This window comes from Siphateles boraxobius, unplaced genomic scaffold (assembly GCF_051911475.1).
Source record: "Siphateles boraxobius isolate OS27281-9 unplaced genomic scaffold, OSU_SipBor_1 9, whole genome shotgun sequence".
NCBI lineage: Eukaryota > Metazoa > Chordata > Actinopteri > Cypriniformes > Leuciscidae > Siphateles > Siphateles boraxobius.
The window spans coordinates 21003763-21024771 of record NW_027509219.1 but is presented as its reverse complement, the minus strand read 5'-3'; the positions used below and the strand labels follow the sequence as shown (position 1 = coordinate 21024771).

The window sequence follows — 21009 nt, the reverse complement described above, 5'->3', positions numbered from 1 at the left end:
TTTGTGGTGCGATGGTTCGGCACTCTTATTTTGTAGCTCTTTATTTTGAAAAGCGTCTCGACGTCTCCGCTCATGTGAATCTCGCGAGATTTTAGACCAAACAAATCGGGCTCTTTTGACTAAAATGTTCAGCCATACAAGTCAACATACAGAGGTAAATTATAAAGTTTCCGCATACTTAACAATATGGTCAGGTCTATCACCTCACATTGTGTCATGAACGAATAAGCAAACGTACCAAAATACAGAGTTTAAAACGCTACAGGTGAGTAACAGTTTGATGAAGCGTCCAACTGCAGACCTGCTAATCGGCCCCTGGCTGGAGAAGTCCGTCAAAGGATCAGCTGCTATTTTCAGAGAGTTTTTGTAATAGATACATTGTCCCGCCTAATACAGACACCAAGATACCTTTAAACGTATTATTTTTGGGGCCTGTCCACATGGGGACATTAATTTAGCGTTAAATTACATTGTTAGATTTAGAAATTGAAATTCCCTTTCTTTTTATTTATTTATAAAAATGCAGATTCAAATAGATTTGGTTCAAGCAAACATAATTTTGCCATGGATTATTTATCTTTTTTAAATAAAGTTTTCATGAAGGCTACGAAGCCAATTATCAGGAGACACATTAAGGTGATGTTTTGTTCCTACATTTTTATTTCATAGCTACACAAAACTATTTTGCGAAGAGAGGAGCAGCCAACTCTGGAGAGATGTGAAGACTGTTGTTCCTTCTACCACTGCCCTTTCTGTGTGCCTGAGATGTTCAAACCCACCATAAAAAGCAAATGTTTGAAACATTTACAGGGTCACAGAAGAAGAGCAATACGACACAAAGGCTAGTACTAAATAATATGTGTGAGAAATTACATGCACATTGAATATTGATTACCTGAAAATGTCTCGGGTAGTGAAGTCACAAGAATAAATTATTATTCTTTGTCTTACTATAATGTGTCTATAATAGAGGACCCCTTTCCTTTGTTATTCTCTTCCAGAATTCTTCATTCTCAAATGTCATTTAAAGTGCCGAACTGGTCCACACTTTCACTGTGTCAGCTGCACATCCACTTTTATGAGGAAAGATGGTTTTCTAAAACACCTGGCAATGTGTGACAACAAAAAAACCAAGATAACAGTTGTGGAGTTTAAATCAGAGAAGCATTCACCTGCACCAGATCTTCATCTGACTGCATCTGAGTCTGGTAGCACTGTGGATGATGGACACAATAGCCGGACCTCTGAGGATGTTCAGAAAATCAGACGAACAAAAGCCAACTTTGAACAATACTTGTGCCCTAAAATGGTAAGTGTCTTTTACTTTTGTTATTTTTTCATGCATCTTTATATACTATCGTTAAAGTTTGGGGTCAGTAAAGTTTTTTTTATTTTTTATTTAAAGAAAGTAATACTTTTTTCAGCAAAGGGAGGCAATTGACAAAAAGTGACACATTTTTACAAAAGATTAAATGATGTCTATTCATCAAAAATCCTTGAAAAAATGTATCATGGTTTCCACAAAAATATTAAGCAACACAACTTTTTTGCACATTTATGTTTCGTTCGCACCAAATCAGAATGTTAGATAGAATGATTCCTTAAGGATCTGATTAACTTTCCAAAAGTTTGCGTTTTCAGGCCCCTAAAAATGGAAAAAAAAGTAATTGACTTAATTAAAATATTAATTTAGATGAATCATCATAAATAGATAGCAGAAAAATCATTCCTTTAAATCCCATAATGGGGCTTTGTTGTGTCAAAATGTATGAAGCTGTGGAAATTTCTATAAACATACAAAACACTTTTCGTCCTGTGCATTTGCAGGCTGTAAGTGAGGAGACATCGAGCCCGGGGCCCACTGATTCAGAGATGGCAGATCAAGGGTCCACAGGTGATGAGTCTCATCAAACAGAAAACATTCTGCAGAATGCAGTGTGCTCGTCTTGACCTTCTATTTCCAGTGTGACAAAGGAACAAAGTGATGTCAGGCAGAGAGTTAAACATTTTTTTATCGACTTGTTCTTTGATCATAGTGCCAAAATAAAGACACAAAGCATTAAAAATGCTAAATAATTAAGGCAAGGCTCCACTTGCTGAATTAAACAAAATGATGAGGGCATATGACAACAATATAGGATTGAAACATTTATCCTTGGATGCTGTTTAACATACATTTTTAAAAACTATTCAGCGAACACTGCAGTATGTGATACAATGTGGAATGATAGTAGTTCATACTGAATAATAGCCTACTGTATGTAACCTTCCTTTTTACCACTTGCCCAACAGGAACATGAATAGTGCTGGCGAGCAGGTCATTAGAAATATTTTTGAGCTTTTAGGATCAATTTTAGGCGCAATTTTAGGCGCTAGGAGCTTTTAGGCTGGAATACACGACACAACACTTTTGCCCATTTATGCAGTTTGAATGCGTCAATGCTAGTTGCTGAAAGTTAGAGCCAGTCTACAGAGTTTGAGAAGTCAGAGTCAGAGAATTTTGCAGAAAATTGGCAAATGTATTGTGGGCACCGAAATTAATGTTTTTCCCGCTTCAGACCATTAAACAGTTGTTATTTTAAGATGAATTTAGAACATTGCTTTCATCATTCAGCAGGTTTCTGTGTGAGTGTGTTTGCTTCTAAACAACTGGTAGTGTGGAATGAAAACAACTTGGAATGAAAAGCAAGTTGCTTTAGTCTTTTTTTTTTACTATTGTGATATATCCAAGTGAAATGACTTATCAAACAGTGAAAAAATGTAGGCTGGGAATTGATTGGATTGTTTGATTGTTGTGGTTTGCTATTGCTGTGATGACATGTGAGTGACAGGTTGTCCCGCCTTGGCACCAGTAAACAGAAGTTATTTTGATTAAGATCGTAAAGATTATGAAGGCACAAATAGATAAGTAAAAAAATGTGCACGGATAAATCATTTATAATAATGAATACTGCAATCTTTCATAAAAAAATCCCCAAGAATTGTCCACTTTGATTGGATGGTGACTTTAAATCTGATTCTTTGTCAGACTGCCTGGCCAAAAAACCGAACTATGAAACCTTAATATTTTTACTCTCTTTAATCTCAGGTGAAAGAAGGATTATGGAGGAGCAGGTGAGAACAGATGAGCCATCTAAATTCCCAGTGGATGAAGGAGATCCTTCAGTGCTAAATCTCTCTGTAGTGGATCACAATGTCACAGAAACCACTGTGTCAAATTCTGCTGCCAATCCTCATCCTATAGAGGCTGATCTCGCCATAAAGACTTTGGTAAATGAGATGTTCACTGGGCATACACCTGTGGAAAGCTCCATCCCACAAAGATCCAAATCCGACACACAAGATCTGTGTCCTTTCTGCGGTTTAATGCTGCACAGGAAGAATCTGCAGGTGCATTTAAGAAGGAAGCACCCAGATCAAGTTTTAAACCAGGAGAAACCTGCCTCTCCTCAGGTGAAACCCCCAAAACAACAGAGACTCCCTCTGCGAAAACAACAGAAGGTGAGAGGAGAAATTCATCCTTTGCAAGGTTATTCTGAATTTTTTTTTTTTTACTCTTCAGAGCTTCCCAAACTGGGGCTTATGAATTCCTTGGGCATTTGTGATGAAAAGCTAATACTTAATGGATAATTCAAATATATAACTTGAAAATAAAACCAAAATAAAACACTTACTTAGAGTAAATATTTGATTTGTTCAACTGCATGTCATGTGACCGTTTACTGACATCAGAGAACTGTGAATATGCATAGGCTTATGTATTGTTAAATTATTTAAATATTAATGTAAAATCTCTGAGGGGTAAGCCATTATTTTAGTTCAAATGGGTTCTTCTGAACAAAAAAGTTGGGGAATCCCTGCTTTAGAGTAGAGGGACATTATTCTCCCTCATTTTATTTCTAAATTTCTCCTTTTTTGTTTTCCAAATGAAAGTCATACAAGTTTTCAATGACAAAAGTGATGACAGATTTTCATTTCTGGGTGAACTATCCCACAGTGGTCCAGTTGTGCACAACACAAAAAATTTACAAACACAAGCTAACAACGAATCACCACAACACAAAAGAAAAATGCTCCCACGTGCGTGCGTGCGTATATTTTTATGAACAACATTTTTGTTATGGGACAACTTCTAAACGAATTTGGGGCAACTATTGCAAAATCATTTCGCGGTTCGTTTCCATTGCCTCAAGAGGGTGGGTTAAACGTTAAAGCTAACATGCATGCAGGTCTGTCTGCTCTGCGTCCTCCAAGACAACGCCAGACAAGAAACGCCTACTGTATCACCCATGACTGGTATACAGTAGGTGGCGGTAATACTTCTAAGGAGTGAACGGCCATGAAGAAGACGAAGAAGAAACGCCTACTAGCAACAACAGCATTCCCACGGCCGTTCCAACGATAGACGCGCGAATTCTATGTCGTCAAGATGGTTCAATGTCGAGATGAGAAAGTAAGTTATTGAATTAAATATTAGCCTTTGTCTTAGTTGTTGTTCATACAGTGATATGGCATGTGGAATTTTAATTTTTAACTAACGTTATGTGTGTGAACTGCAGCACAAATATAGGTTGGGAAATTAACTGATGTTTTAAATGTCAACTATGTCTCCCTTCAATTTAAGTGTGTTTGAAATGGTATAACTGTATACAGTCTGCAATTTCCTTTTTTCCGGTTTGTGTCCAGAGTCAGACGTGACTTAAGTTCATTAGTATTGAAACCCTATCTTCACACACGTTTTGTAAATTAAAAGTTAAATATTCGTCTTTTTGGTTGTGACAATTATAAGTAATGTGGACTTTTAAGGAGTTCCAGTAAATATTTTATTTACTTCTAGTTTCATGTTACCATTCTGAATGAGGGAAGTTCTCCTGGACCTATTTCGGTTGCTGAAAATGAGTTCAAATGCCTGTTTTGTAAAAAGACTGGAGAGTATCCTGCAATGGTGGCACATGTACAGACCCACGAGAGGTCTGTTGTCAAGCATGGAGGTATGTTTTAGAGTAATGCTGTGAAATGTTATAAAAACATCATAAAAAAATGTAAAATTATGCATTCATAAAAGTATTTTGTTATATATTTCTCTTTTTTTTTTACAGGATATAAAATATATAAATGCAACCTTGGATGTGTAGATAGTGGACACTATCACTGCTGCTACTGCCGTCAAAGTATAATTCGAAAAAACGTATTTATTAACCATGTGCAGAAGTGTGCATCAACTAAAGTACTCGTTCCATCTACAGAACCCTCCAGAGAATGTTTAGAAACATGTGCTTTAAAACCAACTAACTTTCCATCATCCCACAGCATCTCAACAGTATCTGCCACATGTGATCCTATCCCTAAATGTTTAACCACTCCAGGTTTACCCCGAGCTTTGACTTCTCTACCAGTCGCAAGCACCTCTGGATCTTCCATTATTTCTGCGCCATGCGTAGTCGATCACAGTGCTTCAGAAACAGAACATTTTTCCAGCACTCCATCTACACCAAGTTCCTTGACAGGCTCGAAGACTGCTGTTTTACATCCTACAATTGTAATGCCCTCAGACATTCAAGATATTGTGTCTGCCAACCCAACTGAATGCATCTCCACCAGTAACAAAAAAATACTTAAGTCTAGGCCGAAGCGAACAATGTGCTGCTTTTGCAACACGATTTTAAACAAAAAAAACATCAAAACTCACATTCAAAGACGACATTCTTTGTCTACTCCAGATATCAATATAAATCACCATCATCCATCAACGTGCATTGACCGCACAAATGGAATTTCAGCTGTTGGAGGAACAGTCACTGGACCAGTAAGACCTGTACATGCTCAGAAATATACAGTACAAGGGAACATCTCCATAAAGGGGCCTGGGAATTTGAAAAGGGCTGACGTTCATTGAGTTCTTACAGAGGAGTGGATTAATGGGCCTGTCCAGTGCATCTATCTTTGGTCATTAGTTTACTGTCTTATCTTTACTGTACAGTCTTATTTCTACTGAAGATGAGACACCTCTCAATAAGGAAGGTCTTTCAGAGGTTATCAGAAATGAGTGGATTTCTGATAATTCGTCTAGCAAAAAAAAAAAAAAGATGAAACCCTCCTCAAAGTACTATAGGTTGGGGAGAACAATGGTTAGGTAAAAAAAAAAAAAAAACGCTTTTGGCAATGCCCATGTTCAAAAAATAATAATCTATTTCCACACAAGTTCATTGGAATATGGCACTTGAACCAGACAAATCCTGAGCTTTTGAAAGAAAGTTCAGGCATTGATATTGTATTTGACTCCTTTGCAGATTTATCTTCTGAATAATAATAGTAATGACAATATGTGTATATTCATCCAATGGAAAAGCACTGAGTGCAAAGGTCTATTAGTTATTATTAATATTATTATTTTATAAAAAAAAAAGCTTCCAGCTATTCTGCTAAACAGACACACTCACAAATTTGAACCGTTTTTTACCATACCAATTGTTTTTATGGACCCTTGAACTCTTCACATATTGAGTCAGCCAAGTCATTTCATGACAGTTTCTTGGCCATATAAAGTATGCATTAAAGCAAAAATTTAGGCTTCATAATAGAGGTAGTGGTCTAACAAAATCCAAATTTCAAACAGCTTTTAACCAATCTTAATATTATACCCTAAATTCGTATACCTATACATTACTTGGCTAGTTTCAAATTTAATAAATGCAGTTGAAGGGTTAATTAAAAAATAAAATTAAAAAAAGTCAGTACACTTTTTTTTTCTAAATAATGATTTTGTTAGACCATTACATCTAATATAAAGCCCTATGGCAAAGAAATGAGCGGGAGCATTTTTGTTGTGGCATTTTTCTCCGGTTTCTGATTTGATTCTACATTAATTTATTTGTATATCTGAAATTCCTATTCATCTGGACCCACGAAGTCATAACATAACTTTAGTTTAAAGATAAATAGCAACGTTGCCGTTTATGCAGCTAAAAAGAAAGGACAATACCACAAAAAGGCAGAGTGTGCGTGATTTTACATGCCGCAAAACGCAATACTTTGCTCGAAATACTATGGGTTATATTATTATTCTTAAACACAAGCAGTTCTTAAATATTGTTGCTGTCAAAAGTGTGATAAATAAACCGAACCACCCCTTATAGCCGCAGAATGGATGCGTCCGCCGAGAATTTTGACCGCTGTTGAAACATCGGCTCTCTTCCACCCTCCAGCGATTTCCCCTGATCTCACTCTTCTCTCACGACAGTCCAGTTTCACTCGACCGGCGCGGATCATTGTTGTTGACATGCGTTGCGGAGGAGTGTCTGTTGTTGTTTTAGCCAGATTTCGTTCAGATTTCAGATCTGCTGTAAGGTGCGAACGGATACGGTGCTACTTTTTAACTATTTATTAACGTATATTTTATGAACATGTTGCTTTATTATTGACAGAATAAACCTTTTAATTAGCTTACCGGAAGCGTATCGTTATCATCGCGTTATAAAGGCCAGTCAGATAAAAAAAAAGTTATTTCATGGAGCTAGAAATATTGCCTAAATGTGGGACCAGTAGCTGATTAAAAATTAGTTGCGTTACATGTAACACATTTTGAGTTTTGAATACTGCTGTGCACTACTATTTGACATATTCAGTACTTAAATGTATATGGGCGCTAAAGTAAAAAAATAAAATAAAAATGGGCTATTGACAGTCTGTTCCCCACAATTTAGGCTGGTTCAGGTTTGGCTGCTCATCAGGTTTGTTTATTCAGGTTGTTTTCGGTTTGTTGTTAACTGGTAGTTAATGTTTTTGGTTTCAGGTTGCAATGGAGAGCATGATCAGAGATGTGTTCAGACACTGTATCAGGTTTCCTGTGCCCATTTCGGCCTGTGTGGTCACCGAAGAGCCGGTGGACACTGCCACTGACAAGCGGTGCATTACTGTACTGGCCCGTGAGTTTAGTGGAGAGTTCTTTTGTGTAGTTTTATGGTGTATTTGCATAGTTTAGTGATATGAACACTTCATGGTGCTTGCATTTCAACACTCTTTCTCTGTAGGATGGAGTCAGTGTGATTTGGAGAGAGGGGTGAAACTGCATTTCTCTCAAAGATGGACTCTACTGTGTAAACACGACACAATAGAGCACGTTCTGCCATCTGGAACAAGCTCACACATAGAGAAAGAGTAAGTTATGTAATATGTATGTATGTATGTATATATATATATATATATATATATATATATATATATATATATATATATATATATATAGATATATGCAGATATTCATGTATCCTCAAGAGGTAAAAAGAAAGATAGTTTTGACTACAAGTGGACAACATGCCCGTCATCAAAATTCATCTCTCACTCAGGTTGCTCAGCTGCCAGTCTCCTTCTGGTACTCTTCAAGCTGTCATCCGAGAGGAAGCAGAACATCAGTACCTGGAGGTAATGGCAGATATCTTAGAAATATAATTTAAATTTGTTGGGCGGCAGTGGCTCAGTGGTTAATGTAGGTTGTCTACAAACCGAAAGGTTGGTGGTTCAATCCCCGGTTCCACCTGACCAAGTGTCGAGGTGTCCATGAGCAAGACACCTAACCCCACCTGCTCCCGACCAGCTGGATGGCGCCTTGCATGGCTGACACCGCCGTCGGTGTGTGAATGAATGGGTGAATGTGAGGCAACATGTAAAGCGCTTTGGTGGCCATTGGGTCTGTGAAAGCGAAATTTGAATGTGAGGAAAATATATTAATTCGCTTTGTTTTTCTTGGTAGGTTTGGGGCCAAAATGGTCTGGAGAAAAGCTTGGACCTCATAGCTCTGAATAAGCATGGAAAAGTGTATGAAGATGGTAAGAAATACTTTTTGCTGTCCGTGTTACACACCAAGAGTCTCGAATCACTGGCCCGAGTGCGGAATATTGCTAATTGTGATCAAATGACTCTTGAGCTCGTTCTTTGTAGTGAATCAGGCCTATGTCTAAAATTAGTCTTTAATGCTAAAAACTGACTCACTCACTGGACCATAAGCCATTTTCAGTCATGTCTCTTTTGGGATGATCCAAGAACCTTTATATGAGGTACACTTCAGGTTTGTGAGTTATATCAGTCTACAACTGCTAAAACAAGAAACTTCTTTTTTAACTTCTTCTGTTTTGTGACTGAATGGAATCTGGCCTATGGTAGAGTGATGTATAAACTATTCGTTGATGTCTTGCCCTGGAAGAAGTCAAATGCAAATGTATTTGCCAGTATGACGTCACAGGTAACCCAATATTAGAACAAGCTGTTTTTGAAGCTTGATTAAATAAATACTTTATTTATTATGAGGAGGATGTTTTAAGCTATGAAACTTGCAGGATGTTTTAATAGTTCAAAGACCTTATATGTCACAATATTTCTCATGATTCTTTTAAAAATAGACATGTATATTGAGTGGTTCTGTAATTTGGATATGAATGATTCATTTTAGTAACTGTTGGCTCCCTATTGATTTTTATCTACTCTGTCTTTTATCTACTTTTAGCCCTTATCAGTGTGTGAGGATATTGGTCTGATTGTGTGTACTCTTTCTGTGTGCATCATTAGCTCCGTTTGCATGTTTGGCCTGGTCACCATGTGAAAAGAAGTTGCTGTACGTGGCTGAGAAGAAGAGGGTGGAGGCGTCAGCTCAATCATCATTTGCATTAGCCAGTGAGGATGGAGGGCTAGTGTTGCTTGAGGAACAGGTGAGATGTCTGTCTATCAAATCATCTCAACTTAGCTTATCCCACATGTAGCTTTGTGCATTACCTGTTGTAACTAGATGTTAGAAGAAATGCATTTGAGGTTGTAAAAGGCTTGTGACATTTCTCAGGATAAGAACGTGTATATTGAAGACTGGGGTGAGGGGCTGGTGGGTAAAAGCTGTCCAGTCGTGTGTGTAGCTGATCTCTTTAAAGCTGCAGTCATTGTGTATGCTGGCATCCCTCCTAATATATCACCAGGACAGGTGAGACGGATATATATCACTATTCTTATTTACCCAATTGATAATCGTTATGTTATGCCATATTGGCTTTAAATGTTAGATGTTATATCAGTAATCTTACATTCAAGTGCTTTAAATAATAACTGAATTAATAAATACTCCTCCCCATCTCTCAAGGCGCTGTGGGGGCCCAATGGAAGGGGTGTGGTGTTTGTGGGCCAATGGAATGAGCCATTCAGACTGGGCCTGAAGTTCTGCTCCAATCGTAGGTGAGAGGCGGAGTTAGGGAAAGCTTCAATCCCTTTAACAGCTAGTACTTTTCCTTAGAAATATTGATTCAGTTATATATCCATCCTCAAGTGCTACTATTTAATAAGATGCTTATCTCAGTTGGCTGACTTACTCTGTGCCAAGATTTTAAAATACTGTTTTAATGTTTTAAAATATAATATTCTGCTGATTTCCTTTTTTTTCCAGATCAGCTCTCTTCTACTTGAATATGAAAGGGAACTGTGGTGAGATTTTATTATTTTTTTTATATAGGAGTGATTGTATGTATTCACTTTTATAACCTCTTTTTGTTCAATTTGACCTTTGACCTGGTCAGAGTGCCTGTCATCTGACAGCATGTCTGTGTCGAGCCCTCGGATGAGTCCTGACTCGTGTTGGATCGTCTACTTACAGGGCCAGGTCTTTGGACCACATCATCAGTGCCTGAGTATGATGTTGGTAAGAATGCAAATAATTGATTAACATATAATGTAATAATATTTCACTTAGGAATGTTTAGATGAAATGCCAAACTGGAGTATTTTGTTTAATATTAATTATATTATATACTCAACTGGTCAAAAGTTAGGGGCCAGTAAGATTTTTTTTTTTTTAAAGAAATTAAAGGAGAACTCCGGGCAATTTTTAAGTTAATCTTGATCGTTATACCTTTGTGAGTACGGTCTATAGAAAAAAACCGAACCGGATTGGTGCTTGCAACACGGAGCTGTTCCCGCAAATGCCAAGAGCTCCCACTCAGCTAAAATGGCAGTTATGGGGGCATATACATAAAGAGTGTCTTTGTGCCTTTTAACAGACACAAAATGCAATTAAAATGTCTGTCCAACATGAACAGGGCCCTTACATATGAACAAGATGCGTTTAGCAACTTAGCCATTGTTTAAATTCACCTAAATAGTGTTTTAGACGGCTAGCTGTAGTCTCGCGCTCAAGTCCCGTGGGAACTCCGTTGTAGCCAAAGGTAAATAGCAGTGTGTAGGTGAAGAAGAAATGGTTCGCGTTTGTGCAGTACAAGGATGACTACACACACACAACACAGCGCCCAAATGGAAGGATAAATAAAGTTTATATTACCTCCACAGTGGTTGCACACGTCTTCGTCCATGGAATCTCTTTTTTTCTTCAACCGGCCCTGCTGTGTTTTGTCTGTGTAGTTCTCCTTATCAAAGTTTTCACTGCAAATGCGGTAATCTTTAGCGCCCAGTACTTGTATGGGAGTTTGCGCATCACGTTGAAGTACAACTAGCCACAACTGTAGAATCTTGAGGTCATGGAAAGGAAGACGATGAAAATAAGTTTTTGTATTTTCACATTCTTTTGCCATAATTCGGAACGGCACAAACGCAAACCATTTCTTCTTCACTTGTAAGCAACTCCGATCATCACTCTTCACCATGCTCTTCACACACTACGCTCCTCCCACCTGCACACTGCTGCTATTTTTCTCTCGCACGCGATCAGCGTCGTTTTGCTGCAGCGATTCTCAAGAATTGTTGCAGTTTCGAATCACCAGTACACTGAACCGAAAACTGCTTCTTTCGGACCCGATATTTGAGAACCGATGATCCCCGCGGGATGAAAGAATTTACGTCATTGCGTGACGGAGTTCCCACGGGACTTCAGCGCGAGACTACAGCTAGCCGTCTAAAACACTAGGTGAATTTAAACAATGGCTAAGTTGCTAAACGCATCTTGTTCATATGTAAGGGCCCTGTTCATGTTGGACAGACATTTTAATTGCATTTTGTGTCTGTTAAGAGGCACAAAGACACTCTGTATGTATATGCCCCCATAACTGCCGTTTTAGCTGAGTGGGAGCTCTGGGCATTTGCGGGAACAGCTCCGAGTTGCAAGCACCAATCCGGTTCGTTTTTTTTTTCTATAGACAGTACTCACAAAGATATAATAATCAAGATTAACTTAAAAATTGCCCGGAGTTCTCCTTTAAGAGCTTTACACAGCAAGAATGCATTAAATTGATTAAAAGGGCCAGTAAATGCTGCTCTATATACTTTCTTCTTATTAGAGAATCCTGAAAAAAAAAGTGCATCATGATTTCCAAAAAAACAGCAGAATGTTTTCAACATTGATAATAATAAGAAATGTTACTTGAGCACCAAATCAGGATATTAGATTCATTTCTGAAAGATCATGTAACACTGAAGACTAATGACTGCTGAAAATTCAGCTTTGCCATCACAGGAATACATTTTTCATATTTTACAATAGAAAACTATTACTTTAAATTGTAAAAGTATTTCACATTCTTACCTATATTAGTTTTTTATTACTCTATAATTTCTTTGATAAAATAAATACAAAATTGGTGATCATAAGAGACGTTTCAAAAATCTTACCATCCCCAAGCTTTTGAACCGTAGTGTGTGTGTGTGTGTACATTTAATATTATATTATACATATTATATTTGTTAAACTATTTTCTCTCTCTTTGTTTGTCCCGTTTAGTATGATATGAAGAACAAAAGCACTTCGGTTTTGGTAGATGTGGTCAGGAGAGCAGAAAAGGGTATTTGGATAAAAACACATGCACACATTGAAGAGTGAGGTCAAGTCAGTTTAAGTTGTCTAGCACTTTTCACAATGTTTTCTTTCTTCACAGGTCAGTTTGCTGGTATATACGAGTCATTGCCGTCTCAATGCTGGTCTGCAGACAGTGAGAGAATCTTCTTCAGCAGTGCCTGTGAAAACAATAAGGTTAACAAATACATACATGTACATGTAGCTGAGGACAAAAAAAATACAGGTGGTTTACCAAAATAATAAAAAAGTGGAAAAAAAATGTTGGCACACTGTTAAATAGCTTGCATAGAAACATGTGTGTGTCCCATGTCTCCACTATGTGGATTCTGAATTTCTAAATCCTAGATTTTGTGATTTTTGCACCATCTGTTCTTTTAGGCAGTTTTCTCAGTCAACAGAACCACAGGAAGAGTCACACAAGTCTGCGGACTGGATGTGCTAAGACTAGGTAGTGGGAATATGGTGTGATGTCATGACTGCTTTGACTTCAGGCTGTTTGTTCTCTTTACTCTCAGTGTCATTGCAATTGTGACTTTGATTTATTCTGGATTTTTGTGTTTGGTAGAGGATTTCGGGAGTGTGCAGCTGTTGACAATACAAAAAGACCTGATGGTGATGAGCTGCTCGTCTCCAAATCAGCCACCCTGCCTGGTACAACCTCACACACACACGTGAACACACTTTACTAAAATAGTCATCTTTCACTGAAGATACTGCATGACACAGCTTTGTTTGTTTTCTGTAGAGAGTTGGCTTCCTCTCAACAGTTGATCAGGCTGAGGATTTGCAACTTTGTAATCTGGGTGGAGCAGATGTGTATGAGGAATTTTATTGGCAGCCCATGTTGATCACACCCCCTTCTCAAGAGGAGAACCATCAGTTCTGTGAGTAACATGGATCTATCATCAGATATACAGCCGCCACTAGCAATAGCCTACTTCTTGTGATTTTTCTCATTCCTCCTCTCTGCTTCTATATAGCTGGACTGAATTTCGGAGCAATTTTGCTGAAGCCTTACAGTCCTCAAGAGAGAAGGAAAACTCCTCTAGTGGTAAATATACACGGTAAGGCTGGTACTTTTTTCATGTAATTTTTATTCAAATGATCGTTTCTTCACATTTTTAAGAGATGTTGCCACAGTTCTTCTGGATTTAGTCTGTCTCAGTTTTTTCTGGTTCTTGATGTAATAGGTGATGGTAAGATCAGATCATACCGGCTGTTGTCAGACTCCTTGTGCATACAAAAATCTCACTGGATTATTACAATTGATGAAAAAAGAAATATTGGATATGCAAACTGATATTTCCTACTGACACACTACAGTAAAAGATATAAATGACTGGCTAAAAAACATTTTTTTTTGGTGAAAATACTAATGTGCCTTAAGACTCTTACACAGTACTTTACTCGCAATAATCACGGTTGTCTGAAATAATCATGTTAAACCAAATAACCGCAATCAAATGGTATTTTAATATTCGCAACAGGCCTAGTTAATGCTTGAATACAGTTATCAGATTCAAAAATACCTTGCACACATGTGCAGTGCTGTGATGCATTTGTTTATGAGAGCCCTTTTATAGTAAAGTTTGTGCTAATGCTTTGTTTGGAATATGTAAAAGAAAATGTAAATTGAACTGCAAAGTTTAGGGTTCATAAAAACATAACTTTCAGAATCTGTAATTGGATTGGACTAATTCAGATTGATGAAAATTACTGCATGTAAACATACCTAAGCCGCGCTTATACCGAAATGACCCGGAACAATTTGTCCCAGGAACCTGTTGATATCTGTGTTTCCACCACTATCTAAAAGTACCATGAAGATTAGGCAAATAGTCCAGTGACGAAGGACTGCGTGCTACTTTACAGTTCCCGCTGGATTTCTGCCTCTGAATTTAAGCTTAATAAAGCCTAAACCCTATCGTCGGTCAATCAGTCGTATTTTTTATAGCAATAGCAAAACAACTATATATATAGCAAACAATAGCAAACAACTGTTACTACATGCACCGCAACAGATGATGGTTAAAATAAAATGCTGCGTGAACTCAACCAATCAGCATGTTCAGCTCCCGAGTCCCACCCCTGAAAGTTCCTGAACTTTGAAAAAGTACTACCCTTACGAGAAAGGACTTTCGGAGGGGGAAATTTTTACCCGGAACTTCATTTAGACCCTGGTTCCTGCGGTGTAAACACACGGAATACCACCCCAAAGTCCCTAGTTCCTGGGGAAAGTTCCTGCGGTGGAAACACGAATCTAGTGAAGTATTTCTCTGTGCAGGTGGTCCTCATTCTCATTTCACTGCTGACTGGAATGCCACAGCTGCTGCTTTAACCAAACTGGGCTTTGCTGTTCTTATGGGTGAGTGTTCATATGTCATTCTTGTTCCTGTCACTACATAAAATACTTTTTTAATTGCTAATTTTTATTTTTTAACATTTTGTGTGTTAAAGTGAACTACAGGGGCTCCACTGGTTTCGGTCAAGATGGCATAGAGTCTCTGCTTGGAAATGTTGGCAGTCAGGACGTCAAAGATGTTCAGGTATGTATATGCACAAATAACGTGCCTGTTAAAAAAAAAAAAAAAAAAAAAAAAAAATATATATATATATATATATATATATATATATATATATATATATATAGCATTAGCTTGTTTGTCATTCTTTGTGTCCAGAGGGCAGTGTTGTGCGCTTTGCATAATGAGAATACTCTCGATCCTGATAGAGTGGCAGTGATGGGTGGCTCCCATGGTGGATTCCTGGCCTGCCACCTGGTCGGTCAGTATCCAGATTTTTACAGAGCATGTGCAGCGCGAAACCCCGTCATCAATGCTGCCACGCTGCTTGGGACCAGTGATATCATAGACTGGTAATGTATCATGTTTACAATCATTATTACTAGGGCTGTGAAAATGGCTAAAAAAACTAAATTCGAATTTTATCCTTAAATATTACTAATATTGAAATTGAAAAGGCATATTTTCACTTTTGGCTTGTCTCCTCTGGCCACAAAAAGGGGTGTAATGAGCTAAATATTAACTCTCCACATTATATTGTTTATTCAAAGCAAAAAAATAACATGACTGTAAAAAAAGGTGCGTAACGTTTAAATTAACGTTTATAAATCAAATGTAATTTTTTTAATTGCTTTAACAATTATGATTAAAATAGCATCATGTATATGTAACCCCTACGGTTCTACTCGACCCTTTCCGAGCGGGATTCAAACTGGCATGAGAGGCGGGCATTCTAACAAGCCCGCAGTCTCTAGCGTTAAGTCTCTAGCGTTAAAGAACGCAGTCTCTAGCGTCAGTGACTTGAGGCGAGGGGAGTGAGGTTTACTTGCACAGCTCTTACTAGCTGGCCTCTGTTTACATATATGCATAGTTTAAAGCAAAGAGCCAAAGCACTGATCACACCTAGTGCTTTTTTCCTTTAAAAAACATGAGATGCAGTGGAATAGAAAAAATCCCCACAAAGTCTCGAGACATGTTTTTTGAAAGATTAACTTCTTTTAACTTTATATGGCTTTTTAAACATGCAGCTCGCTTGTGCAATATATGAATGCAACTGTCAAAGATGTCCGTCTAGCGCATGTTTACATGGAAATCAATAGAAAAGCAGAGCCGAAAAATGTGTTCTGTGTGAAAAGCTTGGTTATGGTTTCGACGTAACCAAGATCTTCTCTCTATTTAGCTTATACATTTCTGCAATGGTTTGAAAAAAAAAATGCAGCAGCATTGCCTCTAGTGAGTTAAAATGGATAGGCTAACAAAAACATAAAAATGCAACGACTCTTGCATCATCATCGTATTTCTTACGCCCTTGATAAGGCTGATTGATTTTTTTTAAATGATGTACACGGATAAATATTTTATGATAAACTGCAAAATTCCATTAAAATAAAGTCAAAGTCTTTAAAAGCATAGAACCAGTTTCTCTTAAGATCCAGGAAAAAACAGTTAAGCCTAATTTATTCCAGCACTAGAAGGAACCTCTGTGTATAATGCAGTAATGTATTATTGCCTTAGTATTCTGAAGTTATAATATTAAATCTGTTGGATAATGATCAATATACTGCATTTCAGTTTTTACAGTGGCCGAAGGGTAACTGTAATGGTGCTGTGTGCTTGTACTGCCCCTACAGGAGATATTCCTCTGTTGGGCTTCAGTATGCTTTTGACCAGTTGCCCACATCACAGTCCCTCACTTCCATGCTGGAGAAGTCGCCTATAATACACGCTGCACAGGTACACACACACACACACACACACACACACACACACACACACACACACACACACACACACACACACACACACACACACACACACACACACACACACACACACACACACACACACACACACACACACAGTCATTTCTAAACTATCTAAATAGGGATTTTGCACAGACTTTTATTGATTTTATGTACAGCTAGTTATGAATACTGAACCCTAAAACTTTCTGCATTTCTACAGTTTATTTTTATTTGTATAGCATTTTTTACAAATGAGGATAACCCTAAAAGGAGGTTTTTGGATTATTTCTAAGATTTAGCACATTTCCGAGTACAAATTTGTCATCAAACTATGCACACTCACACACAGACAGGAAAGGTGATTAATTTATGATAGAGAATTTTTTGTGTAGCATAATAAGCTTAATATGTGAATATTAAACCTTAATGTGGTCTGTATATGTGTGTTTAGATCCGAGCTCCTGTTTTGTTAATGCTGGGTGGGAGAGACAGGAGAGTATCGCCTCACCAGGGTCTGGAGCTCTACAGAGCACTCAAGAGCAGGAATACACCTGTCAGGTACACACACACACACACACACACACACACACACACACACACACACCATAATTTAATATATACAAACATACTGAATACTCATATTATTTGTCACTAATAGTGATAGACCAGGCTGATTTAAACAGACAGTATTTAGCCATTTTGAGATGATTGGTTTTGGCCATTAACATATTTTATTGGATTATCAAATGTAATTTATTCCTGTTATGGCAAAGCTAAATTTTCTGTATCATTACTCCAGTCTTCAGTGTCACACGATCCTTCAGAAACATTCTATGCTGATTTGGTGTTCAAGAATTTTTATTTTTTATTATCAACGTTGATACTTTTTTCAGGATTTTTTTGATGAATAGACCCATTTACTTTGTAATCAATAAACGTAATAAAAGTATTATTTTTTTTTTTTTTTTTAAATCTAACTGACCCTTCAGCCTGCTCTTTCTTTATCACACACTCTCTTCTCTTTGTCTGTTTCTCAGATTGTTGTGGTACCCTGATGAAGGTCACTCGCTGTCTAAAGTCAACACTCAGTCTGACTGCTTCCTCAACATCACTCTGTGGTTTAAAGAACATTTAAACTGACATTTCTCAGAATTTTTTTTATTTCTGTCTGCACATTATTGTGACATTCTTGCCAAAACTGTAAACGTCTATGAATGCTGCACTGAAGCTAAATTTACATGCAATAGAGGTCACTGTCCATTAGGGGGCAGACTTGTCTGTTAAATCAGCACTGCTAAAATAAGGGGTCAAATGCCAAAGCATGGAGTCTATAAGTTAAGAAATCTGAGCTCATGTACTGAGATACTCAACTATTCTTTTTAGAATAAATTTCTAAACATCCACACTCCTTTGTGACATGTTTGCTCTTCATTCTGTTTGTAATTGAGAGTAACATGGCAATATTTTTAGATAAAATCTGTTTGACTTTAAATACATAGACATGGTGATTGTAGATTTAAATTAGTTGGACTATTGAAAATAGTACATTTCAGACAGTAAGTACAACAGAAGAACAAAAATCTATTTTCAGAAATGTATCTGCAGAGATTCAAACATTCCATGTTTATAAACATGATACAAGAGAGAAATGTGTATCATTTATTTTGGACAATGTACATGCACTTCATCCAGGTGTGCATGATAGCTTTAGTGGCTGCCGTAACAGCTCACATATCTAAGACTCTTGTGTCCATTTCATTTACAGCTGCTGAAGAAAGATCTTTCCTTCAAAGATTTCTTTGTTTAATAGTTTTAGCAACATTCTTGTCCTTTGAACATTTAATCCTTAAATCCCCCTTGACAGATTCATTCAGCTCTTGTGTTTCTGTCGTGAACTATGTTTTTAATGCTTTTTAAATTATTATTATTGAGTATTTTGGTTTGCCGTTTGTGGTATGTTGAGCACCAGCCAGGTTTATGTTACAGTATTTTAAAAGGCCAATTGTAGCATGACGATTTTCAATATGCTGGCAGTCTCAGGGGCCAGATTGCTTTATAACTTGTTAAGATTGCTTTACTAATGACCCACAGAGAGACAGAAGTAGAACACAAAAGGTCATCTGAGACCACTGCCAGTGTGTGTGTGTAAGAGAGAAAGAGAAAGAAAGGTCTGTATTATTATTCATCCTTTGATCGGGTTTGGTGTAGGTGTCTGGGTCTTGGCAGGTCAATTATCATCAGGTCTTTTCTCTCGGTCTCAGTCTGCCTAGCTGCTCGAAGACTTTGAAAGGAAGATTAAAGAGCAGGGCAGAGTTTGAGAATAAACACAAACAAGCAGAAAATCATTGCCAGGGGGTGAAAAGCAGATTAGAGGAAGTAAGAAGAAAAATCTGAGTAGTTTTAAGGTCACACTCACTGAGTAGAGGGAGACAGGGCTAAAAAAGAGCCACTTCTTTGTTGGTACTTTAATAAGCTCTGTGTAATAACTTAATGAAAACACAAAAAGTAGCTTTATTTGATGGCTCAAGCATTTTTTCCCGAGAGTCCTGGGAGTTGGGTCAGGTCCAGTAGGCCTGGGGTACGTTGAATCAACAACCATAAATATGATGTAGTCCGAATCAGTGATTCTGCACCGAATCGATCTAAGTTGTCAAAATACTATAGCATAAATTAAATCCTTAAATCCGACTTTGTTATACTTTGGTTCATGTTGCCTCAGTTGCTTTTGGTTGTTACAAGTTGTTTTCTGTGATCTTAGATCCCCATTTTTCAAGCTGATAAATGGGTATGGTAATATTGGCTGTTCTATTTTATTTTCGCCAGTTAAAAATAAAAAGGATAAAAATCAAACTGGCACAACTTACCCCACTTATTGGCTCATCTTACCCCAGGCCTGAAGTTAATCAAAACTAGTGGTCACTGTCCATACCAAAAATAAGGTTGCCGACCCATTAGAGAGAAAATAAAATTGGCTTTTTATCATAGTTTTTACATTTTTCTTTTATGGATTATTGGCTGTCATCTGTATATTTTTGCAATGTGCTGTCTGTCTCTGTTAATCATATGTAGATAAGTTTTTCTGGTGCCAAGAGATTAACTTTTTTCTAATATCTTAAATTTTAAACAAGTCATTTAAAAACAGTTGTTTTAGTTCTATTTATATACTATTATTTATAGTATTTATTCATATTTTGAATTATATTTTTTATGTTTAAAATTTTCATTTATCAATGCACTGTTGTAATTTTTATTAGTTTTTCTGTATAGCTTTAATTCTTTATTTCAGTTAGTTGCTAATGCAACATTTCTAACTTTTTAGTTTTTTCATATTTTATTTTATTATTAATAATTTATTTTAAAACTGCTTTTTAAAGGTGGGGTATGTGATTTGGAAAACGACCGGCAGATTTTGAAAATACACAATTCATATGGTCCTACCTTCTTTCCTCCAACGCTGGCTCTGACTCCACCCATTCGAAGAACATGGACGCGCAATCATGCACGAGCGAAAGCTCAGATGCGCGAGTGATTGTAATGACGATTTACTACTAATCATGGAACCGGGTTTACTGACGAGATGCCATTGCCTCACAAGCATTGAGTATGCGCACGGAGGGGGTCGCGCGCTGGGGGGAGGGGGGTGTGGTACGACCGTTTGATTGACGAACTTACTGTCCAATGATTCCAGGTGGTCTTGGAAATGTTTGGCTGGAGTTTTTTGAGTCCTGCCCGTTCCACAGATGATTAAATTTCTTAATTTTCATTTCAGTGCTTCTAACTCAGTGGCTGTAAGTGGGTTAGGAATAGGATTTCAAGTTATTTTGAAAAAGTTTACAATTGACAAAAAAGAGAATCACATACCCCACCTTTAATAGTTTGTTTAACTGTTTAAAAGTTTTTAAAACAAGAAAGTTTCTATTGAATATTGAATGAATATTGCAAAGGAAAAAAACAACAACAATTTGGC

General features: G+C 37.3%; 1 protein-coding gene across 7 annotated transcripts; it reads left to right on the top strand.

The window, feature by feature from the left end:
• Positions 1-80: 80 nt before the first annotated feature.
• On the top strand, positions 81-18447 carry LOC143732655 (acylamino-acid-releasing enzyme). Of its 7 annotated transcripts, none has more exons than XR_013201151.1 (26): positions 81-154; positions 670-841; positions 1002-1309; positions 1828-1894; positions 3089-3501; positions 7793-7925; positions 8031-8157; positions 8346-8421; positions 8750-8825; positions 9562-9701; positions 9830-9964; positions 10121-10212; positions 10421-10458; positions 10551-10672; positions 12701-12761; positions 12855-12949; positions 13154-13223; positions 13341-13426; positions 13521-13659; positions 13756-13839; positions 15060-15140; positions 15233-15321; positions 15507-15650; positions 16929-17031; positions 17494-17600; positions 18080-18447. XR_013201151.1 is itself a non-coding variant. In XM_077223933.1 (26 exons), the coding sequence occupies exons 1-26, from the start codon at positions 125-127 to the stop codon at positions 18180-18182; spliced, it is 3141 nt and encodes a 1046-aa protein (XP_077080048.1). In that variant the 5' UTR covers positions 81-124; the 3' UTR covers positions 18183-18447. The 7 variants fall into 7 exon arrangements, 4 of the variants coding, with proteins under 4 accessions (XP_077080048.1, XP_077080050.1, XP_077080049.1 ...); XM_077223933.1 differs by having other exon boundaries at positions 15457-15650; XR_013201153.1 differs by having other exon boundaries at positions 108-265.
• The last annotated feature ends 2562 nt before the right edge of the window (positions 18448-21009 follow it).

Coding starts and splice junctions, on each gene's coding strand:
- LOC143732655 (XM_077223933.1), top strand. CDS start 125: ATGTTCAGCCATACAAGTCAACATACAGAG. Junction 12,762..12,854: donor GGTCAGGAGAGCAGAAAAGG/GTATTTGGATAA, acceptor CTTTCTTCACAG/GTCAGTTTGCTGGTATATAC. Junction 13,427..13,520: donor CAAATCAGCCACCCTGCCTG/GTACAACCTCAC, acceptor TGTTTTCTGTAG/AGAGTTGGCTTCCTCTCAAC.